General features: G+C 36.3%; 2 protein-coding genes across 5 annotated transcripts; both read left to right on the forward strand.

Annotated features, from left to right (window-relative positions):
* Positions 1 to 4,495: 4,495 nt before the first annotated feature.
* stx16 (syntaxin 16) lies at positions 4,496 to 11,934 on the forward strand. 4 transcript variants are annotated; one of them, XM_030134767.1, is made up of 9 exons: positions 4,496 to 4,960; positions 7,647 to 7,658; positions 7,773 to 7,880; positions 8,056 to 8,196; positions 9,066 to 9,228; positions 9,344 to 9,432; positions 9,855 to 9,998; positions 10,130 to 10,210; positions 10,470 to 11,934. In XM_030134767.1, exons 1-9 carry the CDS (start codon positions 4,835 to 4,837, stop codon positions 10,569 to 10,571), a joined length of 966 nt encoding a protein of 321 aa, XP_029990627.1. In that variant the 5' UTR covers positions 4,496 to 4,834; the 3' UTR covers positions 10,572 to 11,934. The 4 variants fall into 4 exon arrangements, with proteins under 4 accessions (XP_029990627.1, XP_029990629.1, XP_029990628.1 ...); XM_030134769.1 differs by having other exon boundaries at positions 4,496 to 4,915; XM_030134768.1 differs by lacking the exon at positions 7,647 to 7,658.
* Positions 11,935 to 13,191: 1,257 nt separating this feature from the next.
* Positions 13,192 to 15,644, forward strand: LOC115418927 (EEF1A lysine methyltransferase 3). The gene is made up of 3 exons (XM_030133481.1): positions 13,192 to 13,596; positions 13,677 to 13,788; positions 14,809 to 15,644. The coding sequence occupies exons 1-3, from the start codon at positions 13,441 to 13,443 to the stop codon at positions 15,204 to 15,206; spliced, it is 666 nt and encodes a 221-aa protein (XP_029989341.1). The 5' UTR covers positions 13,192 to 13,440; the 3' UTR covers positions 15,207 to 15,644.
* The last annotated feature ends 3,920 nt before the right edge of the window (positions 15,645 to 19,564 follow it).

Consider the following 19,564-nt stretch of genomic DNA (forward strand, 5'->3'; position numbering starts at 1 on the left):
TGTCTGCTGCTAGAGCTCTGTGTGGTATTCATCTGGTCTCTAATCTGAGCTGCTGTTAATTTGCGATTTCTGAGGCTGGTGACTCAGATGAACTTATCTTCAGCATCAGAGGTGACTCTTGGTCTTCCTTTCCTGGGGCGGGTCCTCATGTGAGCCAGTTTCGTTGTAGCGCTTGATGGTTTTTGCGACTGCACTTGGGGACACATTCAAAGTTTTTGAAATTTTCTAGACTGACTGACCTTCATTTCTTAAAGTAATGATGGCCACTCGTTTGTCTTTACTTAGCTGATTGGTTCTCGCCATAATATGCATTCTAACAGTTGTCCAGTAGGGCTGTCAGCTGTGCATCAACCTGACTTCTGCACAACACAACTGATGGTCCCAACCCCATCAATAAGGCAAGAAATTCCACTAAGTAACCCTGACAAGGCACAGCTATGAAGTGAAAACCATTTCAGGTGACTACCTCTTGATGCTCATCAAGAGAATGCCAAGGGTGTGCAAGGCAGTCATCAGAGCTAAGGGTGGCTACTTTGAAGAAACTAGAATATAAGAGATGTTTTCAGTTATTTCACACTTTTTTGTCAAGTACATAATTCCACATGTGTTCATTCATAGTTTTGATGCCTTCAGTGAGAATCTACAATGTAAATAGTCATGAAAATAAAGAAAATGCGAAGAATGAGAAGGTGTGTCCAAACTTTTGGCCTGTACTGTAAATAAAACATGGAACAGGCTGTCGTTTCTCCTGTGATGAATCTAAAAGGCCTACATCACGAGTAGAGTTTCACATACTGTAGATATATTGGCAAAAGATATTACCAAGTGGGAAAAGGATGATAAAACCTTTAATTTTGCTATTGAAAACAATAATTCAATGTTTCTTGGTGGAGTTTGTGAAAGTGAAGTGTTGGAAGTGGTCAGGAAATCTAAAAATAAAAAATCTACTGATAGAAATTCCATTGATATGTCACTCATAAAACAAGTGATAAACAGTATCCTTCAACCATTCACGTATATATGTAACAAATCATTTCAAACAGGTACTTTTCCAGAAAATATGAAAATAGCTAAAGTGATTCCGATTTATAAAAATGGTGATAAGCACATGGTGTCAAATTATAGACCGGTGTCACTGTTACCACAGTTTTCTAAAATTCTTGAGAAACTGTTTGTAAAGAGGTTAGATGACTACATAGACAAATATAGGATATTAAATGATCATCAGTATGGATTTAGGAAAAACCGATCAACATCTTTAGCAGTAATGGAATTTGCAGAAAATATAGCAACAGCGGTGGATCAGAAACAACATACTGTTGGTGTTTTTATTGATTTAAGGAAAGCATTTGACACAATTGATCACTCAATATTACTCCGGAAATGTGAAATGTATGGTATAAGAGGTGTGACGCAAAACTGGTTAAAAAGTTATTTACAAAATAGGTCTCAGTATGTATCAATTGGAAATACAAATTCACAACTTAGAAACGTAACATGTGGGGTCCCACAAGGTTCAGTTCTGGGACCCAAGTTATTTATACTTTATCTAAATGATATCTTTATGGCATCTAGTAAGTTAAAATTTACAATATTTGCAGATGATACTAATTTGCTTTATTCGGGAGTAAATATGAAACAAATATTAGAAATTGTGGAAAAGGAATTGAGCAAGTTAAAAAAATGGTTTGATGTAAATAAGTTATCACTTAATGAAGATAAAACAAAATTTATGGTTTTTGGTGGTGCTAGGGGAAGTGATGATATAAAACTGAAAATTAATGAAATTGAAATTGAAAGGGTGTATGAAACAAAATTTTTGGGAGTGATTATTGACCATAAACTCTGTTGGAAACCACAAATAGAATATATCAAACGCAAAATGTCCAAAGCTGTTGCGATTCTTTATAAAACTCGAGACTTGTTAAGCAAAAAATGTTTGCATATGTTGTATTGTTCACTTGTAATGCCATATATGTCATATTGTGTGGAAATATGGGGCAATGTGTATAAGACTAATTTAGACCCAATAATTAAACTCCAAAAAAAAGCTATTAGAGTCATAAACAAAGCTGGTTATCTCCAATCAAGTAATCCACTTTTTGTAGAATCTGGTTTGCTAAAATTTCTTGACATTGTATATTTAAAAACAATGGAATTTATGTTTCACGTTAAAAGTAAAAACCTTCCTTTTTGTATTCAGAAAATCTTTAAGTTAAGAAAAGGACATTATAATTTAAGAGGGATGTTTGTGTTTGAAAAGTGTAAAGTAAGAACAAACGTTAAATATCACAGTGTTTCAGTTATTGGTGTCAAGCTATGGAACGAATTGAAGGATGAAGTGAAATTGTGTAGCTCACTGTTGAGTTTCAAAAAGAATTTAATTGGTCAAATTACGAAGGGCTATGAGAGTAATATGTTTACAAAATAACTTATTACACTGAATGTAGTATAATTTAAGTTTAAGTATTTATCTGTTGCAACTTAAGGTGTGGACATGGACTAAGGGTGTAAATAGGAGAAGCAGAAATAAGCCTCCGGCTTCAGCTTCTTCCTTTTTCAGTTACAAAATGTGTTAATTTTATGCTTGTTTGTTTCTTTTTTAATATGTAGGTGTTTTGTTTTGTTGTCTTTTTTATATGTGTGTGTTTTGTATCTTGTATTTAACTGAAATAAATAAACATTCATTCATTCATTCATTCATTCATTTATTATTACTTTGTACAACCTACCTGGTCCTTCATCAAGTAATTTTACAATTCAAAATAAATAAAACCAATGTACTTGTGGTGTAAAAGTTTGGATGACAAATAATATATCCATACAATTTGAATTACATACTATAATATATTATATTAAAGAATCATCTGTCAGATACACCTGTGCTTCAAAGTTTTGTTTTGTTTTTTGCTAAATTGTGTCATGGTCCAGCATAACATATTAATAATTTTTCAGATAGACATGGGATTCTAACAGCTACTGGGTAGATTATTTGACAAAAAAGCAACTGCAAACTCCCCCTGCTGATGAAAACAGTGTAAAATGTCTGGGTGCCTTTCATAGTTTGATCACTTACATACACAGTAGATCAAGCTAAAGACAGTGCTGGGGGAACTGCATTGAGAGCGTACAAAAATGGGAGAAATTATATTTGATAAAAGATCTAATCTAAGGAAATAAAGTAGTTCAATGAACTAAAAGTGGCCATATTGATTAAGTTGATATAATCAATATAATACAAAAATATAATATTATAATATATAATGTAATATTTAGTATAATACAAAAAGTATATATATGAACAAGCACAAATATGACACAAGAAATTCTGGAAGCAGTCAAGTATTAGAATTAGGGTGATTCTAAACTTAATACCCTAATGATGTACTGATCACACTGAGCAATGGCTGCTGTTTTACACATGGACAACATGAAGATCAAGTGATTTGTGGTGACTGCCTGAAACTAAAAAAGAGAAGAAAAAAAGTATTACCTGACACTCATGAAAAGAAAAGAGGACTGGGCTGATTACCAGCAAAGTACTTCAAATATATACTGACAGTCAATAGAAACTTTGAAGTAGAAATGTATGCATATTTCTACTTGTAGGGGGGTTGTAATTATTCATTATGGATTTATTGATGACTTAGTGCTCGGGTAGTTGAGATAATGATGAGTTGTCATGTTGTCACGGTTCATTGCACATGGGATGGTCTCTTGGCAAAAGTGGACCAAATACACATTGAGCAATACTCAGTGGGTATCTGTACGATTTGAGGATTAGTTTTGAAGGCCTATATAAAGGCCCAAAAAAGGCCACCATTGTTAGTCCAGTCAATGGCATCATGCCACATCTGTCACATGAACAACGTCTCCGGGCACTGGGTATGGTGGAGGCCAGTTTGAACTACAGTGATATAGCCAGGCATATGGGATGTTCCCAACCCACAATCAGAAACCTGGTTGAACGCCGCAACACCACAGGCTCCGCTGACGATAGACCACGTCCAGGGCGAGAGAGAGTGACAACTCCCGACCAGGACCACTTCTGTTGTGACTGAGTTTGTTCTTGAAACTTTAGATTTTTGTTTCTGCATGCCAAATTCCTAAACAAATGATTCATATGAAAAAATTCCAGTTTAGGGTTTCAACATAAAATTTATGTCAGAAAATATGGTCTCAAAGTTTTCATTGACTGTGAGTGTATGTATATTTTTTCTCAACTTTATTAATCCAAATCTGGCAATACATTCTAAAGATTTACATAGAGAAACACTATTTTTTTCCAGACTTAGCATCGACATCAAACTTATTCTGAACAGAATTTGTGTAGAACATTATGTGAAAAAAACAAATAAATAAAATAAAATGATACTGCAAAATATTTTAGGTAAATACAGAATTTTTGTTAAATGTGCCCCTACCAGTAGGGGGAGATGATGCACTTCAATTAAAGGCAGCTACATTTAATGAGTAGAAGAAGAAGAAACCTTTTACGTAGGTGTTTACGTTTCACCACTTCCGTAGCTACCTTCATCGGAATAACGTTTTCAGTCAAACCTTAAATCTTTTATATAAGATACACTTTTCGTCATGTTTCTCGTTTTGACACAAGTATTAGAGATGTTTGACGGATAAGTATTAACAGTGTCGTTTTCTGTCCGCCATAACTGCTTGTTTGCGATTTTTCTTCATCATTCCTCGCAGTCAAAGCTAACGGTAGCTAGCGCGGTGTTAGCAGCGGGTCAGCTGCAGTGGACAGGCATAATTTAATAAACCGTCGCCTGATACGCACTTTTCCTTATCCAGTGTTAATTTATCAATCTAGGCAGTCATGGCCACTAGGCGTCTGACCGATGCCTTCTTGTTAATGCGGAACAATGCAATCCAAAACCGGCAGATATTGGCTGAGCAAGTGAGTACATACGACCCCCGTCTGAGTACACGTAGCAATGCTGCGGTGAGTGGTCTGCATCGTTTTGACATTTTACTGTGTGTGTTTCATTTAGCCAGTCACTCAGCTGTCCTAGCTAGAGTCACAAATGTAATTATAGCTGTGAAGTATTATCAGTCGTGTTTGTGTGGCCCGTAGTTCCACCTCTGTACTGACAAATGTGACACATAATGAGGTGAAAGAGGAGCTCCGTATAGGACTATACCTCAGAGAAAACCGTGTTGTAGTCATGTTTCATCATAAATTAGACCAAAAATAGCCTGTAATGTATATTTAATGTAGGCTGTAGGTGCATCCCTCATTAGAAAATACGTGCCAGGAAAGGAAAAGAAAGTAGACAATGCTATGTTAGATTAATTATTAGATTAGGTTATTGTTATTAATTATTCAGAAATACATGTTATTCTGTTAACAGTTCACCCATTCTTAGTATTTCCTAATGTAAACTTTACTGTAAACTTTCTTTACTCTTCACTTATTTCAACTCTTCAGGTGATCTCTGCTCTCACTTGCATGGAGTGTATCTTAAATTTAAAAAGTTTCTTATACTATTGTAAATTATTAGTAATTAAGAAATCCAAATCATTTGGAGCTGTTACTGATTTTCAGCTCTTTTAGTTAGATGGTCTTTCATATAAAAATGTTGCCTACACAATATCATATCATAATACATAATATAATAATATGTTTTATTCGTATTAAAACTGTAAATATGCTACAGCTATTAAAGGACAGTGAAATGCATGTTACAAATAGTACAGTTATCTAAATGGCTACAGTTGTGGCTTGACTTTTGTTGTATGAATTTGATGGTAGTCAGTAATGTAGAAAGTCCTTACGGAGAAAGGTTATTGTCCAAACTTAATTCTAGTGTTGTGTAACTTTATGCAGAAAGTTCAAACACATCCCAAAATATCCTCTACATTTACCTACCGGCTCCTTTTTCTGAACTAAATGTGAGCAGCTTGCAGCTCTCCTAGAGAAATGTTTGTGTTGGGGTTTGCTTCAAGTATCCAGAAAGGAGGCCAAGTGGAGGATGTGTGTGACCATTCACATTAATCTGTGAACATTTTAACCATTTTCTTCCTTACTAAGGTAGGCTATTAGCTTGAATACCCAAGACAGAGAACATACAGTGAATGGCACACAATACTTTGTCATCTGGAAAGTTTCCAAAATGTATCAACAACAGCTGCTATAACTGTATTTCTTGAACAGCTGTTTGTGGATTGCAATTTCAATTAACAGCCTCTACATGACAAATATACTGTTGCGCTTGCATACACTGGGAGATCCATTGTATCAAAGCATGTCCGATGGGAGCTAAACATTTTTCTGATCTTTCATGTATATTTTCATGATAGACTATAATGTTTTTGTTTATATTGTCATTGGGCAAAGTTTATTCAACTCCCCATAACATGTGTAAGGAAAAAAAACATAATTAAAAAGTATTCTACTAAAAGGGAAAAGTGAACATGGGTAAGGAGGATCAATCAGTTCCTGACATTGTCAGAGACAGATCAGCACATTGAAATGTGCATAGTGGAGGCTTTTACATTTTCTGTCCTTGAGGCAATCAGGAATCAGGAGTCCTCACATCTAAAAATACTGGGATACTCCTGCTGCCTCAGAGCTCATTAGTTTAAATTTTTTCTTATTCTGTCCTTATTCTTGTGGCATAAATCACCATCATCTCAAACTCTTAGCATTGTTGTTATTCCTAATATAGTGTTTTTTTGTTTTTTCAATTTGTCTGAGATTAATCATCAGGTCTAAAGTTAAGCTATAAAAATTTACAATGAGTTACCAGCTCTTCATATTTTGTGAAACTGTCACCTGCAACAGTGTTTTTATAGGAAAACATTACATCCCAAAGTAGTAATAATTGTAGTACTTGGATCTGTAGTTTGATGTTTTCAGTCGTGTTTTTGTTGTGTACTACCACTGTTAAGTGTGTTTGTCCTTGTTCATATTTCGGCTGTATTTGTTGTACAGTACTATTGATTTAAATGTCAGCAGTCTTCACTGTCTCAATGGTACATGACAATCTTATGACTCTGAAGAGGAAATTATTCTTTATGCACTTTATTGTTTTCATATTTTCTCATGTGTTTATGATGTGCTTGCATATCCACAAAGTCTGAATTAGATTTGCATTGTTAAAAATGCGACACATTCTCGATCGTCACTTTAAGAGGAGGAAACAGGATCGGATAAGACCCACAGAATACAAACACACTTGAGCTGTAAATCTTAGTGAGGAATAAATGACCAAAGATAATCATTCGTGAATAGCATCTAGAGATATTACATATTATTAGTTAATTTTCTCTTGCAGATTCTCTTCTCAGGCATTTAAAACTTTTTGTTACTTCAGCTCTTAAGGTAAATCTCTGCTCTTACTTACCTCTTGTACTTTTTACACTTACTGATTTCTTTTAATCAACTAGTCTGATACTTTTTCCCCCATTTCTACAACTTTCTAAGCAAAACTGGGGGGAAAACTGTCTTCTTAAACAGCCAGACTTCTGAATCTCTACCAGTAGCTATCATTCTTATTTCATTGTCATTAAATTGATGGGAGTGAATGCTGATTTTTCGGGGCTCACACTCTGTCACTTCTGTTTCTCTTTCCTCTTTTCCTTGTTCTCTGTGGATTGGATCACTCTTGACACTTCAATGACATTAGGAGCTTGATGAGGTACTGTTGTTTCCTTTCATGGCAGAAACACTTCAGACACATAACACAACATGCATCACTTGGCATAATATTACCTGTTTTGACTAAATAATGCTTTTATATTGTCTTTTTAAGATTGCAGATGATCGAATGGCCTTGGTGTCTGGAATTAGTCTGGACCCAGAAGCTGCCATTGGAGTTACCAAGAAACTGCCCCCAAAGTGGGTGGAGGGGGTCGATGAGGTAAATTAGAACCTGTAGGATCAGAAATATGTAGATCCACCGGAGAGTTTTTACAAGTTAATTAAAAAGAAAGCTGTAAATGCATACATGTGGTGCCAAGTCTTTCATAAAGCACAATAAAAGGGCACAAAGTAAAGTCTTCACATGTTTTTAAACATTCATTTTTGTCTCTCAGATCCAATATGAAATCACACGGGTTCGGCAGAAGATGAAGGAACTGGCAGCTCTTCATGACAAGCACATGAATCGTCCTACACTCGATGACAGTAGTGAGGAAGAGCACGCTATAGAAATCACTACTCAGGAGATCACACAGGTACAGTAATTCAGCACTGTAGTAAGAAAAAACTATATTAGTTCCAGGGATGTAACTATTACCGGTATAACAATAAACCGCAGTAAAATTGCCAACGGTTAGTATTACCGTTTAAATTCAAATTATCATGATAACTGTGTTTGATTACCGCACTTTTCCAGAGAAAACCCCTATGTAAAGATTGCTTTATTGTCAAATATTTGAGTATAGTTTTAATTTATTACAATTTTAATTTTATATACCTAATATTTTGAACCAATATTCACTTTTAAAGTCTTTGCAAAGGTTCGTTAAGCATCTTTGTGTTATTTATGCAATAAATTATATACATTTTTCAAATTGGATTTTATATTTTTTTGTGTGTGTTGTTTGGCCTTTTATGTTGCTATAGTAGGTTAAAGTGAAAAAAATAATAGGGAGATGATATAAATGAAATTGTGCTGAAAAAAAAAAAAAATCAAACATGGGTATAGTAAAAATCAAAAGTACTGAAAAATGGCCAAAATAGGCTCAGACCCCTAAGGGTTAACATTTATGTTTCTGTCAACAGAAGGTACATTGTGCCAATTATTTTATTTTTTATTTTTTATTTTTTTCCCCCCAAAATACAGCATGGTTAAATTATTTCAGTGTGTGTATAAATACTTTTTGAACATTTTGAGCACAATTTCAACAATACTGCGATAATAATGATAACCGTGATAATTTTGGTCACAATAATCATGATATGAAATTTTCATATCGTTACATCCTTAATTAGTTCTTTCTTGTGCAAAAAAACATGGCATTATAATCTATAAAGAAGATAAATACACTCAACTAAAACATGTAGTGAAACACATCCATGTGTGTTGTTTGCTTTGTTGAAGATGTTCCATCGCTGCCAACGAGCTGTGACAGGTTTGCAGACTCGCTGTGGCCACTGCACCGAGCAGGAGGAGAGGCTGTTGAGAAATGTGGTGTCGTCTCTGGCACAGAGCCTGCAGGAGCTGTCCACCAGTTTCAGATATACGCAGTCCAGCTACCTAAAACGTAAGAACTCCAGTACCGTTGATTTTGGGATATTATCTTTTGTTTACATTGTTCCTGGCATATTTCTCCCCAGGTCTCAGGGTCCGTCTCAGTCTCAACTCGTTTGTTTTTTCAGGTATGAAGAATCGCGAAGAGAGATCAAAGCACTTTTTTGACTCAGGACCCCTCATGGAAGAGGATGAGGATTTAGCTCTGTATGACAAGGTGATTGGCTGTAGATAACATACATTTATACATTCAGTTCAACTCTTCTACATAGAGTCATCCAGTCAGATTTGTTAAGTCTCTATAGCACATGTAGAACAGTCAAAGTAGAAACATCTCAGTCCAAACAACATAAGAAACATCTGGCTAAAATATGCGCACACCTCATTGTAGGCATTGTTTTTGTCTATGGAACAGGATGTTGTAGAGTGTATGAGTAGTACCAAGATTTACACACTCAGATCTCCATCTAGACTGAATAAAAATAAGTCTGAAATTTGGCCACAGTTGTTTTTGTTTTTTTGTACGTGTCAAAAACGGCATGTATTCTGTAGTTTTATTAAAAGTCATAGTACATTTCAGCACAGTCCCTTTTAAGTAATAGTTTCTAGTAAGTTACCTTCTTGTTTGTTTTGTTTCAGGGGTTCACAGATGACCAGCTCATGTTAGTGGAGCAGAACACAGTTATGGTTGAAGAGCGAGAGCGGGAAATCCGACAAATAGTGCAGTCCATCTCAGATCTGAATGAGATTTTCAGAGACTTGGCTGGAATGGTGGTGGAACAGGTATGAAGTGGTTCTGACACATACACCTCTGTAAGACTCCTCATTATGGTGTTGCTAACATGTAACAACATTGTTTGAATTACATAATGTCTGACTACTTTTCCTCTGTTAATAAAATCTTTCATTTACAGGGGACTGTTCTCGACCGAATTGACTTCAATGTGGAGCAAGCTTGTGTTAAAACAGAAGATGGATTGAAACAGTTACAAAAGGTAACGTCAGATATTGATAAATTATTAACATTGTACAGTCTGTTTTGGTGCTTAGAGGAAACATTTCTTTGTAGATTTTATAAATTCATCATAACTGAAGTGAAAGTAATGGTTGAATCAAAGCATCACCATTAAACACATCAGGAAATATTAATGTAAGGACACAAACCTACACAGTGAATGCTGCATACTGTTCATTCCATACAAATGTTTTGTCAATAAGAAATGAATCTGAATCATGTTTTTATTTTCTTTGCAGGCTGAACAGTATCAGAAGAAAAACAGGAAGATGTTGGTTATTTTGATCCTCTTTGTCATAGTCATTGTTCTAATTATTATTCTTTTTGGAACAAAGTTTTAATTATGCATTCCTGCGCTTTTGTTTTCTGTGTGGGTGTTTGTTGTGATTCTGTGTGGACTTTGTCATGGTTCGACTCAACAGAGCTGACCGCCTTTCATACCTTACGAGGAGGCGTCTCTTCAGGTGCAGTTCAGTCTGCCCAGATGTTTTCTAGTTTGATTTCTGAAAAGAAAGAAACAATCAAATGCCTACTAGAGCCGTGGCTGTTTTATGAAAGAGACTCACACCCAAAATGCCCAGACTGTGACAAAGGTTTTGTCGAACCCGACAGTGTTGACATATGTGTCTTAAAAAACACTTTTGTGTCTGAAAACAGATTACCAATGTGAAATTACTAAAGCAGAGCATTTGCTGCTGGAACTCAAAGCACGATATGTGGCGTTTTGTGTAAAATGCATTATTTCCGTTTGTTAGCGTTGCAGCCGTTTGTTTCTTTGGGGGAAGGTGTGACAGAAACGAATGTTTGCCAAAAGGGAAACGCAGTAAATTTGTCTTTACTGTAAATGCATTGTCATCCCAGTATTTTCCCTTTAAATGCTACAAGAAAATGATTCATATTAAAGCAGTAATTGATTCCATCAATCATTCAGTAACTATTCCTCTGGTTTAAGGACCACCAGTTGTGTTTTGTTTCCCCTTGTCCACCCCAGACATGAAGCTCCTTGTTACTCCACTGTCGGCCTGATGAGGGAGCAGAAAGCCATGAGCTTCCTCAGTTCTCATGATCTATAATCAAACTGTTTCACACCTGCTGCGCTCCTCATGAAGTGCTCATTTTAAAACACTTGATTGCTTTGTTTTTTCGTGGTCCTTGCATAAAGTGCTACCTTTTTTAAACTCTTGCAGTTTGCACATATTGAGGCCTGGGGGGGTTATGTTATGGATGTAATACTACTGTCATCTGTATGATGAAAAGAATTATTTATTTTTTAATAGCGTCAGATAATTCAGAGGGTTTCAGTCTCAGGCAGGATATTACTGTATAATGAGTAATGTGTATCTGTAGTTGAAACCCAGTACTTATTGTCCACTCCACTGAGAAAAAACTGTGACATGTTCCAACGCAAACAGTCATGAAGACAACATTATGAGGTTTTTGTTTTTTTTCTTCTACTTTCAGATTGGATATATGACATTTTACTTGGCTGTGTTGGAAACTCTTTACATGTTCTACTAAAGACTGACAAACTCAAACAATGAAGAGCTTTATTTGACATCTCTGTACTCTACACTTCATACACCTGTTAAATCATCTCTGTCATTGATGTGAAGTTGTGTGTGAAAATGGTTATGTCTTAGTGGTACTCTTTTCCAAACAAGTGAGAGGAAAGCAACTTGTTTTTTAATAAACCTGGAAAAATGATGGTGTTGGTTTGTTTCTGACATGGTGTACTATCAGACGTATCTGAGTCGTATTGGTTTTCGTCATGTTTGAAGCAAAATTAGATACATATGATGGTATTTCTGATGTGAGGACTTGCTAATTTGTTAAAACCCTACATCACAGGTGTCAGACATGTGGCCCGGGGCCAAATCCGGCCCGCCAAAGGGTCGAATCTGGCCCACAGGATGAATTGGTGAAACACAAAAATTACACTGAAGATATTAACAGTCAAGGATGTCAAAATAATTTCAGGTCAATTCCATCTAAAGTGGGTCAGACCAGTAAAATATTATCATAATAAACTGTAATAAATAATGAAAACCACAAATTTTTCTTTGTTTTAATGTAAAAAAAAAAAAAAAAAGTTAAATTACACAGAAATGTTAACATTTTCATACTAACCTTTTACCAAAAAAATGTGGAAAAACTTGAACAAATATGAACAACCTGAAAAGTCTTAAGAGAATTAAGAGTAATCGTATCAATATTCTGTCTGTTATTAAATGTTTTGTGCATTTGTAGATCCACTGTGATCTGTAGGTTGTAATGAACATGTGAAAATGAGAAGCTGAGGCCAAATAATGGCATAAATTGTTAAAATTGCACTTTTTTAATAAATTTCACTTTGGTCATGATTTTTCATGTTTTTCCACATTTTTTTAAAGGATAGTTTGTAGATGTAAAAATTTTGATAATATAATTTTACTTTTTTCACTCTAAAACATAGAAATTAGTCATATAAATTTTGGAATTGATATTATTTATGTATTATTATGTTATTATTTTAATGATCTGGCCCACTGCAGGTCATATTGGGCTGTAGGTGGCCCCTGAACTAACAGGAGTTTGACACCCCTGCCCTACATCAGTAATTCTATGTAGAATAGCACACTGAAGTTGGGACTGATCTGTTTTTTTCACCTTGAATGTAGGTGAAGTCATGCCAGAAATCTACTCTTCCTAGAGTAAAATAACATTTCTATTTATTTGTTGGATTTGGTGAACAGAATGTGAATGAAATATTTTCTCCTGGTTGTTGGATTTCAAATGTAGTATAACCATTATATTTTCCTTTCTATTCACACCATGTGAGATCATATTTTAAACATATATAATATAACTATTTGTCTAAACAACATTACACTCTGGGCAATTATTTTAAATGCTCGTGACAAGTTTTCTCACCCGGAAGTTAAGTGTGTTTTTGTTACCTTTCAAAGTAAAAACCCTCACCGTTACCATGAGGTCCATCCATTCGGTTTTTCAGATATTGGAGGGTATTTATTTAATTATCGACCTCTTTATACCTACAGCAGTGCCTTTAGTCATGTTTATAGTATGATTAAATCTCATAAACCTGTTCTGCTTTAGCTCTGTCGTTAGCATTGTAAGCTAACAGTTTCCTGACCTGGAAGATGACCACAGACCAGCACCTGGACCCGAGACACGAAGATTAGAAGATTAAGAGTTGTTAAATCACCAGTCATGAATGGAGAAGAGGACGATCCGTTTCCTGTTGATGTCTGTCTATTCTCCGACACCTTTTCTCAGGACATTGTGTATAATTTATTCGGTCAGGAGTTGAAGATAAAACAGGTGTTTGGTGCCAACATCGGCGTGGCTGCACCGGTCTGGGAAGCAGTAAGAACCGTCATTATCACGCATTTCATCCACTATAGAAACGTGTGTCTGAATCTAAGCCGGTGTGTTTATGTTCCCAGGCCTTATTTCTGTGTAGTTACTTGGAGGAGCAGTCGGTGGAGCTGAGAGGGAAGCGCATCATAGAACTGGGATCAGGAACAGGACTGGTCGGCATCATGGCAGCACGTCTGGGTACAAACCCCTCTGTTCATTTATCACCATAAATGTATTTGTACTCATTTTAATTATTGTCATTCTTAAATCCGTTTTCTACTGCGTGTACATTGGGAGTATTTATATTCCATTTTCCTTAAGTCAAACGCATTTTACGCATGCGCATCTTTACGCATGAGGTTGTCTCCTAACCTGCTGCAACAGCTGTTTCTCCTCAAATGTCACTGTCATGTTATAAATGTACCACTGTCACTAATTCAACATAAAGCCTGGTCCGATTTTTAAGTTTAAAGTGCCAGAATTTACATGGTGTCTCAGTAAATAATAGTATTTAAACTCATTTTTTGGCCCAAGTTTTCCAGACAAGTCAAGTAACAACATAACCTATGAAACTGTCATCCCCAAACTATTATATATGTTTTGCAGTGAAAAAAGTAAAATTGCATTATGAGAATGTTTACATCTACAAACTATCTTTTAAAAAATGTGAATAACACGATCAACCTGAAAGTTCTTAATAAAAATAAGTTCAATTTTAACAAAATCATGCCTCAGCTTATCATTTACACATGTGCATTGTGACACACAGATCCCAGTCGGTCTAAGAATGCACATAACAATTGGTAACAGTTATAATACTGTAAAAATTGCACTTTTCTTAAGACATTTCAGGTTGATCATATTTGTTCAGGTTATTCACATTTTTTGTGAGAGGATACTTTGCAAATGTACACATTTTTATGTTAATTTATTTGTGTTGTTACTGAGTTGTCATTATTTATAGATTATTATGATAGTATTTTAGTGGTCTGACCCACTTGAGATCAGATTGGTCTGTATGTGGCCCCTGAACAAAAAGGAGTTTTGACACCCTTGATTGTTAATATCTTCAGTGTAGTTTCTGTATTTCACAAATTCATCCAACAGGCAGGATTGGACCCTGTAGTGGGCTGTATGTTTGACACCCTTGCCCTAAAACCTGTGTACAGCATGTTGTAGTTTAATTTTTTCTGATCAATTTGGTATATTTCGTTTTAGGTGCAACTGTGACTCTTACAGACCTCCCTGTGGCTCTCCCACAACTCCAGGCCAATGTCTCTGCGAACATGCCCTCCAGTGGCTGGCCCTGTGCCTCTCCCACCGTGCTGCCTCTGTGCTGGGGTGAAGACCACATGAACTTCCCCTCTGACTGGGATCTGGTGCTTTGTGCAGATATAATTTACCTCAGAGAGACTTACCCACTGCTGGTGGAGACACTCGCTCACTTGTGCCACAGTGGATCTGTGGTGTATCTGTCATCCAAAATGCGAAGAGAGCACGAAACTCAGACTTTTTATGAAGAATGTCTGCCCAGCAGGTTTACAGTGAAGCTTGTGCAACATGATGAAAAGCAAAACATTAATATCTACCAGGCATCACTAAGGACAGACCAGTGACTGCAGGCCTTTACTATACTTTTACTGTGAGATTCAAAGATAAAACAGTCCTTTCTCACTTAATTTGATGATATGCACAACATACTCAGCGTTTTGTTTTGTTTTTGTTTACTTTTAGCTGTAACATTTCATCAAGCATGTGTTAAAATTGTTTCTCTATGCATCTAATCAAGTGCTTACTCTGTCATGAGTTTTGTTTGTACCAAGGGTTTCAGTCATAAATTATTCGTATGAAAGGTCAGTTAAGGTCACGTTTGTAAACATGCATTATTGATTTTGATGATTGTCAGTTGTATATATCCTAATGTCTCACTGCATCTGAAATACTGTTTTTACAATTTCTAATCTATGCACAGCACTAAAAAGGGGCCTTCCGTCTTCATGTGTTTATGTTGTAAAGTTTCTATTTATGTTGATGTGAAACATAAAAAAAACCTTTTTTTTTTTTTTTGGCAAGTCAAATGAGAAGAATTTCATTAGTTTATATTTCACTATTGCTAATATTTTCTCACACCAACTTATAAATATGTTCACATTAAATTGGAGAGGGAAAGCTCCTCACCAGGTTTATTTAGAATATATATAAATGTATTACTTTTGCAGCTTTTCATTATATTGTCCCATGTATGGATGAGTGCACACAGAAAGTCACTATTTTTAGGGGAATGACACACAACTTCTGCTTTCCCGTAAAGACAATTTTGACCTCTTTGGTCTGAATATCATCCTTTGAAAACAATAATTCACCTTTATTTAAGTCAGCACAGATGTCATGACAAGGCATTCTTCAGACATCACTCTGCAAATGTAAAGCAATGTGACGTTATGTTTGCTACATAGTGTCAGAAGTTGTTTTTTTTTTTTTTTTTTTAAAAAGGGACAAGAAATGAAAGATTAGTTTCAAAGTAGATTACACATTATACTCTGTCACTCCTCATCAGCATATATTGGTCTACTTAGATTAAAGCATGGAAAGGCACAAATTATTTATTTTCACCTTAATTACACATATATTAATGTTGGTATGATTAATAATTACATTTTCTGCCCTTGTGCAGTTGAACCAAGTCTTAAAATCATAACCTAGGGCACCCATGTCAACAATATAACTAATACTTACACAAGAATTCATTCATAATTATTTAATTCTTATTAAAGTCGTAGGGAGGGTGTAGACTGTCCAAGTAGACATACAGAGAAAAACAACCTTTCACTCTCACAATAACACTTACAGGCAGTTTTATAGTGACTATTTGACCTATGGAGGTGCAAGACTTTTGAGTGTGGGAGGAGAAAACCGCAGGAATTTCATTTTAACACATTTAAAATGTAAACACTTGATACTTTTCTATGTTTTTTCTTATTTGATAAGTATGACTCAGCTTGATATATTTTCTTGTCAATATTTAGTGAAATCTTGCATTTGCTGAGGTTTAATAAGTCAACATACACTTCAACCCGCTCAATATCATAATCAAAATGAGTAGTAAAATTATTGGATTGGACTTGAAGTCCCTGAGCAGTATTTGTTATCTGAAGACTAAAAGGAAAAGACAAAAACTACAGCAAAATACTGTCTGGACACAGATACAGGTCCCTCATAGTGAAAACAAAACACACCACATCCAGCTTTGTACCCGCTTACATTTGATTTTTAAATACCTGAACTGGTCTGGGTATCTGACCCATTTCCAAGTATATATTTATGTATTTATTATTTAAGACCACGTTTCATCTTTCTTACTGGTGATATTTTAAAACATTTCTCTTATGGATGCACATGCATGGATGGATGGATGGATGTACGATTGTACGTGAATGTTGCGTGCCTTTGTGGTCGCACCCATGTTTTCTTACACAAATGAAGTTCCTAATGAATAAGTAAAGTTCTTGAATCAAATCAAAACAGATCATCTCATCCCCAACTATTCAGTCAACATCCACAGATCACCCTCCCTGCAGCCTGCTGTCTGTACACACTTCATCCCCTCTCTCCTGCGCTCTGCTGATGTACAGACTTTCTGTTCAGAAAAGGAAAGCCTGTTTGTTACGCTGGAGAGTTTCAAAGAAAGGATGACAACGTGTCCGCTGTCCGTCTCTCTCTCTACTACAATCCAGCCGACAAAACAACAGATCCCTATCTCCATGCAGAGTCTGCTCCCTGTCACACGAACACCTCCCACACAAATGTCAAGCAAAGTACATCATCAGTTTATTTGGTTTTTATTATTTTATGAGCAAAAAAGGTATGAAATCTGTGTGTAGCAGGTAAGTGGTTATAATTACCATTATCACCAAAGAAAAGTTAAAAATCAGCAACTGAATTAAAAAATATATGCATCAGCCTAAGAAATGGTTTGTGGTTTATCAGTTGTAATCTTTTGGTAAAATGCAGCATCTGCAGTAATGTAAACAATGGCTCAGTTACTATTTAGATAAGAATAATTGTATTCTAACAATCACAACTCCAGCATGAGATTTGTGTTTAATCAGATGCAACATTTGATTCTTTTTGCTCCATGTTATGCTACTGTTCTGTGCATGCTGGCATTTTTTATTTCCGTGTTTTTATTTATCTGTAATACCTGATTAAAAATTCCCTTGTGGTAAATTAACTCAGCATGTTGGGCAGATTAGTGGAGGACGGCCCGTGACAGGGGAGTGTATGTGTGTGTACAAGCTGAAGAGTGGGAGGGGAACTGTCCTATTAAAACAAGTTGTCCTGTTTGGACTTCATTAGACCTCATGCCACCTCAATAGCAGGACGACAAACACTTCAAAACAGCAATTAAAGGTACGTTATTTTTGTCTTTATAAATACAATCATACGGAGCAATACTATCATGTATACTAAATTGCTGTTTTAATTTCTTAAAGATTAGAGTGTAAAATCAAATATTTTCCTGTTTTTCTTAAGAGCTTATTTTTAATATTTTTAAAAAGCATTTATCTTGATATTTTTTGTGTATTAGAGCAAATGATGGATTTCTGGCCTGAGAATCAGGGGCATGTGCCTCAGTACACCAAATATGGTACACTACCTGGAAGAAACTGTACACAAAAGTAAGTTAAGTGTGGAAACTGTTTATGTTTATTGATTAAATAACTTTTCTGCTGTTTTGGTGCTAATTCTCAATGACCCATTAGCTGCTCATATCCTCACTACATCTGCCCACAAACTTAACTAATGTCAACTCAATCAGTCCTGGATGACATAGAAAGAAAAAAGTAAGAAATACATTTGTTAAGATGATAAAAACGCAATATACTATGATAATAAAAGTGAACTGCAGATGGATTCCTGAAAATACATATTACAGTTGGATTAATAAATGCTTCTCTGTCTGTTTACCCACAGCTACCACGACAGATACCAGGGAATACATTATCCTTTGTACTACAGCGAGCAGCAGGATCAAGGCAGGGAGTCCAGTTACTGGACCGTACCAGGATCAAGAACAGGAGGGTCTCTACAGGAGTACACAAACTGGAACGACCCCGAGCTGGCTCCACCAACTGCTTCCCAGTTCCCTTTTATTCTGGACCGTCACAGTCAGCAGCACCAGGAGCTGAGAGAGTATCAGCATCAAGAGGCCAGAGACAGAGAGTGGACAGCAATTCAACGAGCAGCGAGGGACTATGAGAGAGGAATGATGAGGGAGGGATGGCAGAGGAGGTGGGAGCCTGTGAATCCTGTCCGCTACAACAGGGAAGTGTCCAAGAGGAATGACAGCAGTTATCGAGAGCTGGAGGCTTGGGCGGCTCGCTACAGTCATTCACTTCCAAGGAGGAGGCGAATAGAGGCAGAGCTGAGGGGGGCTTCCCAGGGTTTATTGGACAAGAGCAGGGTTATGGAGAGGGACAACAGGAGTGGGGCTGACCCTCGAGTGGCAGCGCTGCCCCAACTCAGACCACCTCCAAATATCAGAGAGTCAGGACTATGGGACAGAGGGAGCAGGCAGCAGGTTCCAAACTATAACCCATCATCAGCTCCTGCTCCTGAAACAAGCCACTCCTTGGACATAAAGGAAAAGACAAGCTATCAGAGAAGGATGTTTAGCCAGCCCCCTGGTTATATCGCTCCTCCTCCTTATAACACCCCACATAAAAATTTACCAGCAATGCACCAGTATGACACCAGCTGGGAGCAAGAACTTAAGAGGCAAATCTATCAGTCTCAGCCTAAAAAGCATGATTTCTCTAAAGACCTGCATGACATGAGGAAGGCAGAGATAGAAAGCTTCACAAAGCCAGAGCTTGATGTTTACAAGCAACAAAAGGAACCAGGTGTTTCAAGCAGTGCAGTGCAGCCTGAGTATGTGTTATCTCTGCAGCAAGCAATGCCAGAAACTCCCAAT

The sequence above is a fragment of the Sphaeramia orbicularis genome, chromosome 5, assembly GCF_902148855.1.
Source record: "Sphaeramia orbicularis chromosome 5, fSphaOr1.1, whole genome shotgun sequence".
In the NCBI taxonomy this organism is placed as follows: Eukaryota; Metazoa; Chordata; class Actinopteri; order Kurtiformes; family Apogonidae; genus Sphaeramia; species Sphaeramia orbicularis.